Consider the following 17,076-nt stretch of genomic DNA (forward strand, 5'->3'; position numbering starts at 1 on the left):
GTTGGGTAAGCCGTAAATCGTTGATCCAACAAGGTAACAACTAGAAAGTTTTTATGTGAAAAGATCAAATACAAATACTTTTAACGTAGAAAATGTACGCACTGAAGATTTTGCTAAAAAAACGTGATGACATTTTCGTAATTATTTACTTGTTGAGTAATATCAAAATTACTCTACAAATGATCTCGTATGGTAATTTTGATATTGTAGGGTAATTTTGTAAAATGGACTTGTAGGGTAATTACCTTACAAATGATTTTGTACAAAAATGTCACCATGTTTTTTTTTTTTTTTTTTTTTACTTTTTCATGCCTTTCATACGTTTTATACGATAAGGTTATTTGTACGAAAACTTTTCCCAAGTTTTTATATCTATCTATTGCTCCACTAGTGTGGTTAAACCACTATCTTTCTATTTAATACATATTAAAGTTGGATTTGAAGTATACAAACATTGTCGGATTGAATTTTTGAGGATATCACATATATTATCATCGAGATGTTTTGTATTAAAGTAAAATCCACTTATAGTGTGATCAAGAATTCATAGTTATACATGGAAAACATTTATGACAAAAAGAATCACTTATTTTTGTAATAAGTTATTTTTATCACATTGTGACATTTGTTTATCGTTATGTAACTTGCTACATGAACGTGTAATATACAATGAACATTTTGTCTTGATATTTCTATGTACACGAATTGTAAACTATATTTTTTTTTGGTAACTTGTGATTTTACTGGAGGTATAATTAAGGTTGGTAAAATAGGTAATTAGGGTCGGTAACATGTCAAATCAGTTTTGGGTAAGTTGGGTTCAAGTCAAAATGGGTTATGACCAAAACAAGTTCGAATCAAAACATGTCCCTTAGATAAGTATCAATTTAGTTCTCGTCAAATAAGTTAAGACCAAAATGCACTCGGGTTGAGATGACATCAACGATAGTGATGATGTGGAGATGACAATGACATCAACCATATTTCACAGTTCAGTTTGAAGCCGAAAGAAATAAAAATACTAAAACAAATAATCTATATAATTCAAACAAAAATAAGGTAAAACTAAAACCCGGACCAAATAAAAAAACCATCAAAACCAGTCCGTTTTGATTGTTTCCATTTAGTTTTCCCTAAAATCCACGAATAAAAGTTAAAAGAGTTAAGTACCAATTACTTCCCCGTGGTTTGTCTACTATAGTCATATCAGACCAAATTTCAAAATTGTACAATTTTCCTCATTGACATTCTCGAAACGTGTCATTTCAGTTTTAGAAAACTAACCTCAGCTAAAAAACTCAGTTAGCTTAGGGGCAAAAATGTCATTTTGCATAGTGGTTCGGAGTGGTTCAGAGGTTTTACATACCCTCCACCGTGCACCAACATCCGAAACCACTTCAAACCACTATGAAAAATGAACATTTTACCCCTGAGCTAACTGAGTTTTTTTAACTACGGTTAGGTTTTCGGACTGAAATAACACGTTTCGAGAATGTGAAGAAGGAAAATGATACAACTTTGAATTTTAGCCTGAAATGGTAAAAGTGAACAAACTACAAAGGACGTAAATGACATTTAACGGTTAAAAAGTCCCAATGGTACAAGGTATACAAATTTGTAATTTCACAATCCACAGCCAAGGATACTTTTGTCATTTCCATACCTTCGAAACCACTATGTAAAATGATCATTTTACCCCTGAGCTAAGTGACTTTTTTAACTAAGTTAGTTTTTGGACTAAATAACAGATTTCGAGAATGTAAAGAAGGAAAATAATACAATTTTGAATTCTAGCCTGAAATAGTAAAAGTGAACAAACTAGAAGGACGTAGGACGTAGTTAAAAAGTCCCAATGGTACAAGTATACAGATTTGTAATTTCACATCCCATATCCAAGGATATTTTCGTCATTTCCATACCCCACAAACTCGGTATACTAGTTTGCCTTTATTATTATTGTACCCCGCTTCTTTTCACACACACTATTCCACACTCCGACTCGTACTTCCCCCCACCGTTTCTCCGCCGTATTCCGTTGAGCAAACCGACGTCGTTTCAGGTAATAATCAGTTTCACCGTCGTTCATCTACCTGCTGATCGCCTGCATTTATTCATCGTTGTTCTAATTTTAAACTACAATTATTATTATTATATTATATGTGCGTGTGAGGGTTTTACGCAATTAAAACCCTAAATCATGAGGGTTTAAACTTAAAACCCTAATCTACTGTTTGTAACTTCATTTAAGATCATGATCGGAACATTATTCAGTACTTCTTTGCATGTTGTTACTTATTATCTTAATTTATTATTGGTAATTTAGGGTTTTGAAATGTTTCACATTGGGGTGTAAACGTTCGGCTTGGCTCGTTTTGTTATTTATTTAATAATTTTTGTTTATTACTTATTTTTTATGTAATATTTTCATTAGAGGATTTAGATATAACATTACTTATCATATTGTTTTGCTTTTATAATAACTTTTTATATAAATATATACTAGGTTAGAAACCAATGTATTACACGATATTATGAAGATTAAATGAAGGAATTATAAAACGATATTTTGAGATAACATATAAAGCTATATGTTAAATAGTTAATAACGAAGATTTAGGAATTATAAAAATGATATTTTGAGATAACAAAGTGGTGAAATAAGAGAAGCAGGAAAAAGAATCTTGGACTCATAGAATAGTGACAGGTGGGTGTAATGTATTCAATATATTAAATAAATATTATATAAATAAATAGGCTTGTTTAGGCTCGCTAGCCAGCTCGAGCTCGATAAGTGAAGCTCGGGCTCTTGACTCGATTTGAGCTGCTCTTGGCTCCATTTGAGCTTTTAGCGAGCCGATCTAAAGTAGCTAACAAGTGGCTTGGCTCGTTTACTGCAAGTTTCACAATTGTAACATGCTGTGTTTGAATGCATGCAGATGACTTCAGGCATTGATGTTGGCCAGTTGAACCAAGGCTTGAGAGATATGAGCCTGAATTCACGCCAAAATAAAGGCTGGGAAGTTAAGGGATACGTAACAGGCGATGGAAGCAGACGTGATTGGGCCACATGGGATAACCCCGCCGCTAAAAAGAACGGCGGGTTAGGTTTTAATTTGGGAAAAATTGATGATGAAGATGTTGATGGTTCCGAAGACGATCTCGCAAGCGATGACTACGATTCTGACGACAGTCAAAAGAGCCACGATTCACGCAAAAAGAACCCATGGTTAGCCGAGTTTTTTGGAACGTTGGACGATTTAACGGCTGACCAGATCAACGAGCCAGCTAGGCAGTGGCATTGTCCAGCGTGCAGGAACGGGCCTGGTTCGATTTGCTGGTATCGGGGCATGAAGTCGTTTCTTACGCATGTGAAAACTAAAGGGACCCGAAGACCGAAGCTGCACAGAGATTTTTCCGAGCTTTTGGATGAAGAGTTGTGTAGAAGGGGTGTCGTGATGGTACCGTCTGGTGAAGCGTATGGTCGATGGAAGGGACTCGATAAAGAGTTTCAGGATCGGGAAATCATTTGGCCACCGATGGTGATTGTTATGAACACGCAGCTTGAGCAGGATGAAAACGGGAAGGTATATTTCTTTGATATTTTTTTTTTTGAGTAAAATGCCATTTTCGTCCCTGAGGTTTGGCCAGTTTTGCCACTTTCGTCCAAATGCTTGTTTTTCCACATTGGGATCCAAAAGGTTTAAAATCTTGCCATTTTCATCCGTCTCGTTAACTCCATCCATTTTTCTTCGTTAGGTTAGGGGTATTTTTGTCTTTTTCCACAACTTAAAGGGCAATTAGGTCTTTTGAATACTTGTACATTATGCTAAATGCATGTACATAGAGTGAAAAAGACCGATTTGCCCCTAAAGTTAACAAAAAAGACTGAAATACCCCTGGCTTAACGGAGAAAAATGGATGTAGTTAACGAGCCGGATGAAAATAGCAAGATTTCAAACCTTTTGGATCCAGATGCGAAAACACAAACCTTTAGACGAAAGTCGCAAAACTGGCCAAACCTCATAGACGAAAATGGCATTTTACTCTTTTCCTTTTATTATCTAGGGTCAAAATAATCAGATTTTGTGAAGCAAAAAAGGAAAAAATATAAGAAAACTATTTGTTATAAACTTATAATTAATGTTAAAATACTTGGTTATCACATTTAATTTTTAAATTGTGTTTTTAGTGGACCGGGATTGGAACTCAAGAGCTTCTCGAGTATTTCGATTCTTATGAAGCCATGAGAGCCCGAAACTCCTTCGGACCAGAAGGCCACACGGGGATGAGTGTGTTGATATTTGACACCTCAGCAGTTGGATATTTTAACGCTGAACGTTTAAGCAACCATTTTAATCGTCAAGGGTTGGATAAAAACGCTTGGAATCATCACCCGAATCTATTCACTCCCGATTGTAAGCGACAGTTGTACGGCTTCATGGCTACTAAACAAGACTTGGATATCTTGAACCAGCACTCACCTGGTATGCATCTGTATTATTTTTTCAAAAAACAATCGAATTTTATACTGTTCTGTTCGCTGTTTATACCAAAAATAATATAATATTGTACCGTTCTGTTGTCCTAAGCAGCCAGTTTAGACATTAAACTGTCAATTGAACAGTAGACAACGGTCTTTAATCAAGATAATTGGATTGTTAATCCGTTATATCTTAAATGAAACTCTGGAACACAACTCTTTATTTTGACCTATTTTATGTACAGGACTCTTTTTTACACGTATTTGAACTATTTTGGATAGCTCTTATTTTATTTATTTTTTAAATAGCTTGATGTATATTAATTTTAAGGGACAAGAAAGGGGTAAAAGAGGGGGTGGGGAATATAAATATTAAATATTTTAGTGTATTTACAAAAATGCCACCCTTGTTTATCATTAATTTTTTTACCTGAGTTTGCCTTAATACCTAACATTATTATAAAAATAAAAGCATAATACTCAATGTTGCAACAAAAAAAGTTAGTACCCAATATTGTTATTTTGACAAAACCACAAGGACTAACTGCGTAATTAACTCTAATTTTTAGTAATCAGATTTAGTCTAATAATTATGCATGAAATTTAAAAGATTGGGAGAACAAGTGACAATCAGCCAAGCCTAAAAGGTTGCTACTATTGAACCAACTATTTTTTTACAGAGTAAAATGCCATTTTCGTCCCTGAGGTTTGGCTAGTTTTGCTACTTTCGTCCAAAGGTTTCTTTTTTCACATATGGATTCAAACGGTTTAAAATCTTGTCATATTCATCCGGCTTGTTAACTTCATCCATTTTTCTCCGTTAAGTTAGGGGTATCTCTGTCTTTTTTGTTAACCTAAAGGGCAATTCGGTTTTTTTTCACTTTATGTACAAGTATTCAAAAGACTGAATTGCCCTTTATGTTAACAAAAAAGACGAAAATACCCCTGGCTTAACGGAGAAAAATGGATGGAGTTAACAAGCCGGATGAAAATGGCAAGATTTCAAACCTTTTGGATCCAGATGTGAAAAAACAAACCTTTGGACGAAAGTCGCAAAACTGGCCAAACCTCAGAGACGAAAATGGCATTTCTCTTTTTTACATGCTACCTAGCCTGTTCAACCCACCCATTTTGCCACCTATAACAATCTTTATCCAAATATTTAATATGCATTTGTCGGTTTTTTTATTTAGGAAAATTGAAGTTGAAATTTGAGTTGGCATCATATCAAGAAAAGGTTGTGGATCAACTAAAGAAAATGAGCGAAGACAGCCAAGAGTTGCTCAGGTATAAGAAAAAAATTGCGAAACAAGAAAGAAGTACAAAAGCGCTCGAAGACGCGTTTTGGTTAGTATCGCAGAAACTTAGGAAACTTGAAGAAGAGAACAAAATTGTCAGGCAGAGATCACAGCAGTACCATGAGCAAAACAAAGAAGAGGTAGATTAAGATTTTCCTTAAATATTAATATTAGTTTAAATATAATTGGTTTCTCTAATTTACTTTTTATATTTTTTGACGTTTTTTTGTTAGATGGATTCTCAAGAAAAGTTCTTTAAGGACCAGTTGAAAGTGATTCAAGATGCTAGAGATGCAAACAAAAGACAATCTGAGAAATCTTGTGCGGTTGCAGATGCTCGCCAGAGGTATTTTGCTCTTTTGGGCTTTTACAATTATACTTTGCGTGCCACAAATACTGTGATGGTTCGCGAACGTATTGGATGAAATCTCGTGTTCACGTTTGTTTGCTAAGGAAATGAATTGTTTTGTGTTAGTTAAATCTACAAATGAACATATATTAATTTGAGAATGAATATATACATTTAACAACCTTTGTGCTTCTTTTAGAAATGAAGAGTAATATGATTATTAAGTGGTGTTCAAAAAAAAAACATGCTATTGTTAGGGTAATTAAGTAAAAAAAATAGTAAAAGCTTCAATGAATGAAAATGAACGAGCATGGTTGAACAAGCGTGACATCTTTTCTTTGTACATGTTCGTTCATCTACCAAACAAACGCACGCAAACGTTTGTACTTACTACAGCAAGGGGCTGTTTGGCAACTTCTGAATGGTTAAGTGCTGAACGAGTAAGAGGTATGAATCATTAAGTGCTGAATCAATAAGAGGTCTGAACCATTAAGAGCTAGTATAATACCTAACTGTTCAGAGGCAAATGTCTGACCAATTCAGATTAGAGGTCTTAACCATTCACACTCAGTATAATGCTTAACCATTCAGACTCAGTATAATGCTTAACCATTCAGAGGCAAATGTCTGAACCATTCAGACATTTGCTCGTGAAACAAACAGTCTGAACCATTAAGTGCTGCACTAGTAAGAGGCCTGAACCATTAAGAGCCTCATTAAGAGGTAAACAAACAGCCCCTAAATGTGATAGATATGGCGCGTATTTATATCCATTTCTGAATTATTATATCCATGCACTAGGTAGAAGGTACACGTGCTTACGCGGTTCTCTGTTTAAAATTGTTTCCGTATTGAACTTGCCCGTGTATATATTTGTGTATTCCTACCACTCTAATATGTTAAATGTTTATAAAAATGATTAGGAAGAAGGTTGAAAATACCATGAAACCTCAGACAAAAGAAACAGAGGAAGAAAGGGAGAGGATGAAGATTCTGCATGAAAAGGAAATGGCTGAAATGAAGAACAAGCATGAGAAAGACGAGACTCAAGTGGAGGAGTTCACAGCAAAATCCGAAATCTAAACAGTTAACTATCCTGGTCGATTTAGTCTTAAGTAGCAGGTTATTTAGTACGTATGTAAGTAACAACTTGACCCGTTTAGCTTTATTCGTGTCGTTTTCTTTCTTGTTTAGTATGTGTCTTGGATATGTTCGTCTTGAATCTTAAGGATGCTTGTTTAGTTCCATGTTATGAACCAACGGGCGTATAGCTCAATGGTAAATTAATGTGTTAAATGGTGCCCCTAGCGTTTAAAGGTTGAGTGTTCGAGACTGAGTAGATTAGATTAGATGGGTGTGTGAGTTGTCGTTCTATAAAAAAGGTTATGAAACTTTGTTACCATTTTACAGATCTAAAAAGTAAAATGTTTCCGTGTAACATTTTCAGAAAAAAAGGTCGCGACTAAGATTTATAACCTTATAAACCATTCATATAATGCTCTAGTTTTTGCAAGAAAACAAATTACGGGTTTAAAGTTGGACTTGTTTACGTTCGAGAGCTTAAACTCAAGCTCATCAATTTAAGCTTGAACTTAGCTCCTGCTTGTTTAAGCTTAACTCAATTCGAGTTTTTAGCGAACAACCTCGAATAGCGTATGGGCGGCTTGACCAATTTACTTGTAAGTTGAAATTATATCATCAATGCTAAATATTCCCATAGTCTCTTCAAGTACAATACAATTTCGTACCATTTCCTTCAATAAACTCCATGAAAATCAACAAAAAATGATAAAAACCCCTCATTTCAACTCGACAACACGAGCCGCATTAAACAACGAATCGACTATTTTATGTACTTCCATTGACCAAGGTTGACCATTTTCACCGGACACGAATTCCTTAACCACACCATCAACCTCAATCATGCTACAGATCAACCACACGCGTAATGCTCAAACGGCGGTTTAACTCCATACACCGCCCAAGTAAACCGTGCTAAGATATTATCCGCTTTGCCACCGATGGGTTGCCCATCCAGGAACTCACGGTTTTGTTTTCACCCGATGAGTTGCTCGCCCAGGCAAAACACGTCTCTTGGTAGAGAAGGTTTCTAACCCTTTATAAGGAAGGTTTCGTTCTCCTTCTCAACCGATATGGGACTTACATAGACGGGTTCACTTAGGTGGCCCGAAATCTGTTATAAGGGAAGCGTGTTATTCATGGGCGTAGCTTATGAGGGGCCGGGAGGGGCGCCCGACCCTCCGAACTTTTCACTCCGTAATGTTATATATGTAGTTTTCGTATAGAAATTTTTGGGTTTATACATTTTCGACCCCCCGATTCAATAGAAATTTTTGAGTATATACGTTTTCGACCCCCCAGTCTTTGTTGTCAAGCTTCGCCACTGGTGTTATTCACGTGCCTCAATCACCTCCTGTTTCGTTTCATTTTGTTGTTATTTATTGTAATCTGTTTTGGAGTGTTTATTCCATTTGTAATGTTTGTTTTGTTCATTCTATTTGTAATTTCGCAAGGAGAAGCGTAATATGTTTACGAGTTTTAAACAAAACGCTTTTAATATATTTAATATATTGGAAATATCTTTTGTTGTTATTTAACGTAATATCTTTTAAGATTATGTTTTATGAACTTAAGAACTTGCAAAGCAATTGAATATTGATAACTCTAAAGTCTAAACAAAACTCTTACATTTTAAACATAATATGTAATATGTAATTACTCTTTATTTTTCAACTTTGTACAAAAAGTCATTTTTAAAGATTATAAATTACATTATGTTTTATGATTTGAGAACATATTATTTATTCTGCCCCGTGAAGTTCACGGGTATTACCACTAGTACTTTTATATAATCAATGGGAACATTCATAATCAACGAGACAATCAATGGGAATCGGATTGTTAAGAAAAAGGAAACAATTACTTATCTCCTAAATCATCGGAAACTTGAACAATTTTCTTCCCAACATTATACCCGCGAAAGAGTCCAATAAAAGCTGAAGGAACACTTTCTAGACCGATTGAAATATCTTCAAGCACAAGCATTTTGCCCGTACTTAGGTGATCAATGGTTGTAGAGATAAACTCGGGAAACAAATGCATATAATCACCGGCTAAGTACCCCCGAATCATGATTCGCTTATATATAACATCCATCATATTTGGTGTTGCACGTTTTCCAACATCCGTGTATTCTGAAATGACTCCACAAAGTGCAACCCTACCGTACAAATTCATGTTTGATATTGCTGCTTCCAACATCTCGCCTCCCACGTTATCAAAGTATACGTCAATCCCGTCTGGGAAATACCTACAATTATAAAAAATTAATCTTTGTCGAAACATGTAGGATTGAAAGATTTATAGTGATATTTAGTATTGTACTATGCATACCTCTCAAGTGTAGCATTTAGATCGGTTTCTTCTTTATAGTTAAACGCTTGGTCAAATCCGAGTTTTTCTTTAAGCAATTTCACCTGAAAATGAGATAAAAGATACCGACCATGTTTGTTTTAACATTGTTACACTATTCCAGTTTTGAAGCTTAAATTTCAGAATTTCAAATTAGAGTAAATTACGATTTTAGCCTCTGTGGTTATATCACATTTACCCTTTTAGCCCAAAAAAGATTTTTTTAACATCTGAGCCCCCAACGTCTTTTTTTTCTAACCCTTTTGGCCCCTGACACTAACCTCATCCATTAAATGTTAGGGGCCAAAAGGGTTAGAAAAAAAGACATTAGGGGCCAAAAAGGTTAGAAAAAAAGACGTTGGGGGCTCAGATGTTAAAAATTTCTTTTTAGGCTAAAAGGGTAAAAGTGATATAACCAGAGAGGCCAAAATCGTAATTTACTCTTCAAATTATTATTAAACCTTATCGGGGCTCCCTGCACAACCCACAACATAACACCCTAAAGTTTTAGCATATTGGCCCACCAAGTTTCCTACAGATCCAGAAGCAGCTGAAACGAAAACCTTTTCACCCTTCTTGGGCTTACATATTTCAAAGAGCCCAGTATAAGCAGTAAGCCCACTAAGCCCTACATTTCACATACAAAAAGCCTATATAAGCCCATATATAAAAAACCCACAAAACATCTTTATCTTGGACAAAAAAAATGCTGAATCAAGTTACCTAAAAGCCCAACATGGTACGACAATGGGAAGCCCATTGGGTCCAGTTTACTTAGCATGAACCCGTGTGATATGCTATACTCTCCCCAGCTTAGAAGGCCCACAACATAGTCATCCTTTTCAAATTTAGGATTCCCGGAAGCTACTACTTTTCCCACACCATAAGCATCAATCACCTTAACAAGTCCATTAGGCACAATTAGAGCTGTATAAATCGTTTTTTTCGAACCCAAACCGATTTTGAGTTTGACGGGTTCCAAGTCAAACCAGTTTCGGTTCCACCCTTTTTTGGTCAGTTTGAAACACTGATTTCAAAGACCATTTTTGGTTTCGGTTCATAAACCGGTTCTTGCGTGCACATTTTAAAACTTTTTTGCGACAAAAAGCAAAAAAATTACCTAAAATATGACTTTTATTATTTTTGTATAGTGTTTGAAACAAGAAAATAGTAACATGAAATACAAAAACATAATTCCAAAAGTTACAATTATTATTATTATTATTTATGGCGTTTATTCTTCGTTTCAACTATTTTTGGTTGAAAATTAACAGTTTATTATAATTTAAAAAATCTTTTATATATGTTGGAATTAGATGTCCAATTATCGATTATTTAACATTGCTATTAAGGTACAACCCAAAGAGTTACACTTTGGACGACGAACAAAGAATAATGTTTTAAGTGATAATTATTATAATTCATGATAACGGATACTTTATCATGGAGAACGAGTATTTGATGAAATACTGGAAACATTAATTGTTTGCGAAACAATTAGAATAGTGGAAATAATCAGTAACGTTCAAAGAGTTAAACGAATCATAATTTATTATTGGATAATAAATTACACGGTTGTTTTATTAAGAATAAAACAAAGCCAAACCCTTTTGACTAGCGAGTGGTGAATAATAATTATTCGAGTTAAACGAGAATTAATTGTTATTGGATAATAATTAAAGAGAGTTAATTTTACTAAAACCATGGAGACTAAAATAACATTTTACTCTTTTGTTTGTATGAGTATTTCAAACAAGAAACATAATAATTGCCATAACGATCGTTACTTTTAGTCATTTGCTGTTTTCTAAAAATTCACTTAAATTGACAATTTTTGACCCATTATATGGGTAGAGGCTAATCGCAAATGCTCATAAAAATGGCCCGTTTGAGGGGTTTTTTTTTTTTTTTTTACTCGAAATGAGTCGATTATCATTCCACACGAAAAAGGGCAATTACAAAATTACACGAAAAAGGGCAATTACAAAATTTGAGTTTAATTCTATGCAAATAAAATTTGAGATCTAACCTCACCGGGAGCTATTCGTGTGGAAAACTTTGAAGCTTTTTGAGAAGAACTAACGGTCTTCATACGGTTAATCTGATACGGGTCAATTGAGACATAAAGATTCTTAATGATAACATCGTTGGATCCAGGCTTAACCGATAGGGAAAACGGTTGGATCTTGAGCTCAAAATCACCTTCTTGTGGTTCACCATCTATTGTAGCCTTTATGGCTATGAATTTGTTTGTAACCTCCATTAACAAAGAGTGTGGAATGCTTACAAATCCATATAAATTAAAGTTGGGAAAATTCTGGACCTTTAAATTTTTATGTACGGGTAAAAAGAAGATAAGGAGCCTTTGCATTTTACAAATGTACACGTTTTCTTCTGTTATTTATGAAAAATTAATTTGTTATATTAAAAAAATGTACACGTTTTTTTAATAAGTGATTAAGGAGCTGTTTGGCAACATCTGAATGGTTAAGTGCTGAACCAGTAAGATGTCTGAACCATTAAGTGCAGAATCAGTAAGAGATCTGAACCATTAAGAGCCTGTATAATGTTTAACCGTTCAGAGGCAAATGTTTGACCAATTCAGATTAGAGGTCTTAGCCATTCAGACTCTTTCTAAATCTTAACCATTCAGACGCAAATGTCTGAACCATTCAGACATTTGCTCGTGAAACAAACAGTCTGAACCATTAAGTGCTGAACCAGTAAGAGGTCTGAACCATTAAGAGTCTCATTAAGAGGTAAACAAACAACCCCTAACTTGTTTAAGCTTGAACTAAGCTCCAGCTTGTTTAAGTTCAGCTCGATTCGAATTTTTAGCGAATCAATCTCGAGCACCGCATCAGCTCAGCTAAATTAGTACACTAAATTCACACTATTTCCATCAATAAACTCGAATTGAGCCACGTTAAACATAAAAAAAATGATGAATCTTCAGTTCAACTCGACGATACGAGCCACATTAAACAACGAATCGAGCATTTTACGTACTTCTGTTGACCAAGGTTGACCATTTTCACCGGACACGAATTCCTTAACCACACCATCAACCTCAATCACGCTACAACCCGGCGTTTTCTTCATTCCGGATTCCAAAATCATGTTTCTAACCTCTTCAGCCTCTTGTTTCCACCCAGCTTCCTTAAACATGTTATAACACATAACATAACCTCCATAATCAATCACCTTCATATCAACCAATTTTCGCCACACTTTGTTTCCAATCTCCACGTTTCCATAACTTCGACACGCACTTAACAAAGCCCCCCACACGTTCGCATCCCCTTCACAAAAACCGCCCATTTTCTTCTCCGCAAAGTTGACAGCTTCTTCTAACATCCCGGACCTTGCAAAAAGATCAACCACACACGCGTGATGCTCAAACTGCGGTTTAACTCCATATACGCGACCCATTTGGTCAAACAACTCGACCCCTTCTTTGACCAGCTTGGTATGCGTGCAAGCAGCGAGTATCGCTACAAATGTGGCCTCACTAGGTTGAATCTTTATTAACGCCATTTGGTTTAGTAACTCTAGTGATTTTAGCGCCTCCCCGTTCATTGCCAAACCAGAAATTATCGCGTTCCAAGCGCCCGTATCCTTCACAGAAATGGTATCGAAAACCGATAATGCTAAATCAGGATACCCGCATTTCGAGTACATGTCAACTAATGCAGTAGCTAGGATCGGATTCGAATCAAGATTACGTCTTTTGGCATACGAATGCACCCACAATCCTTGCGCAAGTGCTCCAAGATGCGCACACGCTGTAACAACAGTCACGAGAACAGATTCGTTCGGTTCAATACCCAGCTCTTGCATCGTTGCAAACAAAGAAACAACCTCCTCGAACTCACTAACCCGCGAATACCCAGCCATTATCGCGCTCCAAGAGATCACAGTTCTCTCAGGCATTTCATCGAACAGCATACGTGCGTTATAAACATCCCCAATCTTACCATACCCATCAATTAAACCAGTCCATACAACCACATCCTTCACAGGCATTTCATCGAACACCTTACGTGCACTATAAACTTCAAAACCCATAGAATAAAACTCGATCAACGAACTCCCCACAAACTGATCACCCCCAAATCCCAATTTCAAAACATGCCCATGAACCGAACACCCGATTAACCTCGCATTCGCAACATTTAAACAGAAACAAGCTTTGATCAACGGTGGGAAAGTGTAATTATTAGCAACAAACCCAAACCGTAACATCTCGGTGTAACATAAGACCGCGAAAGCGTGACAATTGTTGTGTAAGTAGCCGCGGATCATGGTGTTGTAAATGAAGGTGTTTCGAAAGCGAAGGTGTTGGAAGATTAACTGGGCATAGGAGAAGAAGGAGGTTGCGGCGACGTCGAGAAGTGGGCCGATGGCGATCGGGTTGTTGTGCAGGTGGGATTTGATGAGATGGGCGTGGAGTTGTTTGAATTGGGTTAGGGTTTTGCATTTTTGTGAGAGGGTTTTAATGGTGGCGGGAGAATAAGTTGTAACGGTTTTTTTGATCATTTGAAGATAGCGCAACTGCTATTTGTGTAGGGTTTTTTTTTTATATGTATTGGACTATTGGTGTTGCAATTGTTGGTCAACATTCGGTTATGTGTTTGTGAATATTTGTTCATATTTGTTTGTTTATGTTGATGAAAGTTTTTTGAACTTTTATTTATTTTATCTAAACTTTTTATATTCTTTAATTTTTATTTATTTTATAACCTAACAGTTAAAATAGGAAACCCGATTCCCATTTTGTTTATGCACCATTCTCTTTTTCTCTAATTTATTAATATCGACGAACACCATCGACCTCCATTCTATGATTATGGCTTCAAGTTCCAACGCTACTCTAACTGTCATCCACCTCTAGCCTCCATCACTTTTGCTAATTTAATTTGTGTTCGTGAACACGTTTATTTTCTTGATGAATGAACACGAGCAGAAAATCTCGTTTGGTAAGTGTTTATGAAACCGTTCGTGAACACATTTATTTCCTTAAAGAAGGAACACGAACGAGGTCTTATTCATGTTCGTTCAATTCGTTTGCAACCATTCACCATACTAGGTTCCTATTAAAGCATAATTGGTTCATATATATCTTCACTAAAGTAGCACCACTCATCGACATACATAAGTTAAGTTAGTAGACTTCAGGTAATCTTAGCATATCGTGTTGGATTTTATTTATGAGGCATTAAAGTTACAAGTATATGTGTAAGGGGCTGTTTGGCAACATCTGAATGATTAAGTGCTGAACTAGTAAGAGGTCTGAACCATTAAGTGTTGAACCAGTAAGAGGTCTGAATCATTAAGAGCCAGTATAATGCTTAATCATTTAGAGGCAAATGTCTGACCAATTCAGATTAAAGGTCTTAACCATTTAGACTCTGTATAATTCTTAACCATTCAGAGGCAAATGTCTGAACCATTCAGACATCTGCTCACGAAACAAACAGTCTGAACCATTAAGTGTTGAACCAGTAAGAGGTCTGAACCATTAAGAGCCTCTTAAGAGGTATACAAATAGTCCTAATTATCTTTTATAATGAGACCAAATATAAGAAGAGGTATACAAACAGTCCTAATTATCTTTTATAATGAGACCAAATATAAGGCTAGAATATATGATCCTAAGATTCGTGTATTATTACTTTGTAAATCAAGAATATATAGTTAGGACTGTTAAAACAAACTTGATTGAAGGGAATAAAATAATTACTAAACTCCCATTAAAAGATGACAAATTACCCACATTAAATTCAATTAAAAAACAAATAATATGTGACTAAATTGTTGGATATTATGTCCGGTTCAATAAGTCAACGCTGCTAACCGGGTCTTGACCCGTAAGAGTTACACCTTGGACAACGAACTAAAAATCCACTAACCCGTTTAACTGGTAATTACGAACAAGATACGAGACAGATCATAATTATTTATGATCATAAGCGGGTATTAACGGAGAGACGGGTACGTGGACCGAGTGAGACAAGAACACTCTTGCATTGCCACTTGTCGCGCACCTAAATCTCGGCCAATGGCATTGCATGCAAAGAATCTTACACCACTTTTCATGCACCACCCTTTTGCCCAATCAGAATACATGCAATATTGCATGTCTTGACACTTGGCAATCATGCAAAAGAGGTCCATGTCTATTTAAATGGTGGGTCTTGCAATTTGAGTGATAAGAGAGTTGGATGAACACAAGGTTGCAAAAACTCTCTCAAGAACATCCACATACAACCGGCCACCAAGCCAGCCGCGGGCCGCCACCGTCGCCGCCCCGCTGCCTCCGCTGCCGCCATCGTCGCCCTGTCGCCGCCACCGCTGCTGCTCGCCGCTGCCACCGGCCTGCCACCGCTGTTTGCCGCGGTCGGCCGCCGCTTGGCGCTGCCTCGTTCGTCGCGTTTCGTTGGTTCGTTTACTAGCACTTGTTCGTTGAACCTCGGTGTCTCAACCGGTTAGTCATTATCCGAGGTATATCTTTCTCATCGGTAGTTAAGTATATTTTACTGTGCTCGTATTTGTATGTAACCGGATCCTTTCGGGTTTCGTTTTGTTGATCATTTGTTTTATTTCCGCTGCGTTTTTATTAATTAACATGCTTAATTAATTATCTATTATTTATTGAACCGGGTTTTGATAAATAAAATTTTAACCGATCATCACGGAAACCCAACAGTGGTATCAGAGCCTTGGTTACAACATACGAGTCGGTACCGGTCCTTTTAGCCGGAATTAGAACGCAAACTTTATTTATTTAAAGTTTCCGATCTAAGTATTTTTATGGGCACTTTTATTTTGGTCAATATTTTATTTGTTTTGCTTGACCAAAACATTGCCCGGTTTGTTTTGTGATTGTTGTGCGATGTGTAAATCCGGCCCGACCTTTTTTTTGTGGTTGTATATTTTATTCGGTTTTGTAATTATTATTTTTTGGCCACCGAGATGGTTCAAAGTTGTAATAGATTAGTTTATGGTTTTGGCCCGTCTTGTGGTTCAAAGTTGTAATAGATAGGGTTTTTGTCTTTGTTGTATTTACTTGTTAAATATTGTTGATACGAAGACCCGAAGCAAGCCCGAAGCAAAACCGAATGCCAAGAGGAGTCTTGGAGTTAGTGGGAGTTGCTTAAGACAATAAGATGCACTCAAGTCCATCCTTGTGGTTGTTTGTGTGTTGTGACCCGTGACCCGTTTGATCTTGCTATTAGGCTCTAGCAAGATCGAACAATTTTGGCCATATGGATTTACACATTTATCTTGCTATTATGGTTGCTTTTATCTTATAAATTGTTATAACGTAACCAACCTAAATACCAACATGATTTTAAAAGAAGTTTTAAAATATTAAAAACAATCACATTAAAACAAGTTCTAAATTGTTTTTACAACTTGTTAAAGTTTTATTATAAAACAATGGTTGTTTTTGAAACAAACAATAACCAATTAAGTTTTGCAAATTAAAACTAGTTTTATTTTCCAAAACTATC

The 17,076-nt window shown here is 36.0% G+C and overlaps 3 protein-coding genes across 3 annotated transcripts; 1 reads left to right on the forward strand and 2 right to left on the reverse strand.

The window, feature by feature from the left end:
- Window positions 1-1,886: 1,886 nt before the first annotated feature.
- Window positions 1,887-7,443, forward strand: LOC110928649 (protein SUPPRESSOR OF GENE SILENCING 3). The gene is made up of 6 exons (XM_022171670.1): window positions 1,887-2,059; window positions 2,937-3,584; window positions 4,190-4,484; window positions 5,674-5,918; window positions 6,012-6,124; window positions 7,051-7,443. The coding sequence occupies exons 2-6, from the start codon at window positions 2,937-2,939 to the stop codon at window positions 7,208-7,210; spliced, it is 1,461 nt and encodes a 486-aa protein (XP_022027362.1). The 5' UTR covers window positions 1,887-2,059; the 3' UTR covers window positions 7,211-7,443.
- A 1,482-nt stretch (window positions 7,444-8,925) lies between these two features.
- Window positions 8,926-11,862, reverse strand: LOC110928651 (2-alkenal reductase (NADP(+)-dependent)). Its single transcript, XM_022171671.2, has 5 exons — window positions 11,589-11,862; window positions 10,283-10,457; window positions 10,021-10,187; window positions 9,542-9,624; window positions 8,926-9,458 (listed from the first exon to the last, which is right to left on the reverse strand). The coding sequence occupies exons 1-5, from the start codon at window positions 11,820-11,822 to the stop codon at window positions 9,068-9,070; spliced, it is 1,050 nt and encodes a 349-aa protein (XP_022027363.1). The 5' UTR covers window positions 11,823-11,862; the 3' UTR covers window positions 8,926-9,067.
- A 562-nt stretch (window positions 11,863-12,424) lies between these two features.
- LOC110928648 (pentatricopeptide repeat-containing protein At2g20540) lies at window positions 12,425-14,155 on the reverse strand. The gene has a single exon (XM_022171668.2). It carries the CDS (start codon window positions 14,096-14,098, stop codon window positions 12,512-12,514), a length of 1,587 nt encoding a protein of 528 aa, XP_022027360.1. The 5' UTR covers window positions 14,099-14,155; the 3' UTR covers window positions 12,425-12,511.
- Between the last annotated feature and the right edge of the window lie 2,921 nt (window positions 14,156-17,076).

The sequence above is a fragment of the Helianthus annuus genome, chromosome 3, assembly GCF_002127325.2.
Source record: "Helianthus annuus cultivar XRQ/B chromosome 3, HanXRQr2.0-SUNRISE, whole genome shotgun sequence".
Taxonomy (NCBI): domain Eukaryota; kingdom Viridiplantae; phylum Streptophyta; class Magnoliopsida; order Asterales; family Asteraceae; genus Helianthus; species Helianthus annuus.

Bases quoted from the DNA above. Each gene is read 5' to 3' on its own strand.
- LOC110928649 (XM_022171670.1), top strand. From the start codon at position 2,937: ATGACTTCAGGCATTGATGTTGGCCAGTTGAACCAAGGCTTGAGAGAT. The intron at 5,919-6,011 runs GTAGATTAAGAT...TTTTTTTGTTAG, and splicing joins ATGAGCAAAACAAAGAAGAG to ATGGATTCTCAAGAAAAGTT. The intron at 6,125-7,050 runs GTATTTTGCTCT...AAAAATGATTAG, and splicing joins GTTGCAGATGCTCGCCAGAG to GAAGAAGGTTGAAAATACCA.
- LOC110928651 (XM_022171671.2), bottom strand. From the start codon at position 11,822: ATGGAGGTTACAAACAAATTCATAGCCATAAAGGCTACAATAGATGGT. The intron at 9,625-10,020 runs GTTTAATAATAA...TCTCATTTTCAG, and splicing joins GTGCAGGGAGCCCCGATAAG to GTGAAATTGCTTAAAGAAAA. The intron at 9,459-9,541 runs GTATGCATAGTA...TTATAATTGTAG, and splicing joins CTAAATGCTACACTTGAGAG to GTATTTCCCAGACGGGATTG.
- LOC110928648 (XM_022171668.2), bottom strand. From the start codon at position 14,098: ATGATCAAAAAAACCGTTACAACTTATTCTCCCGCCACCATTAAAACC.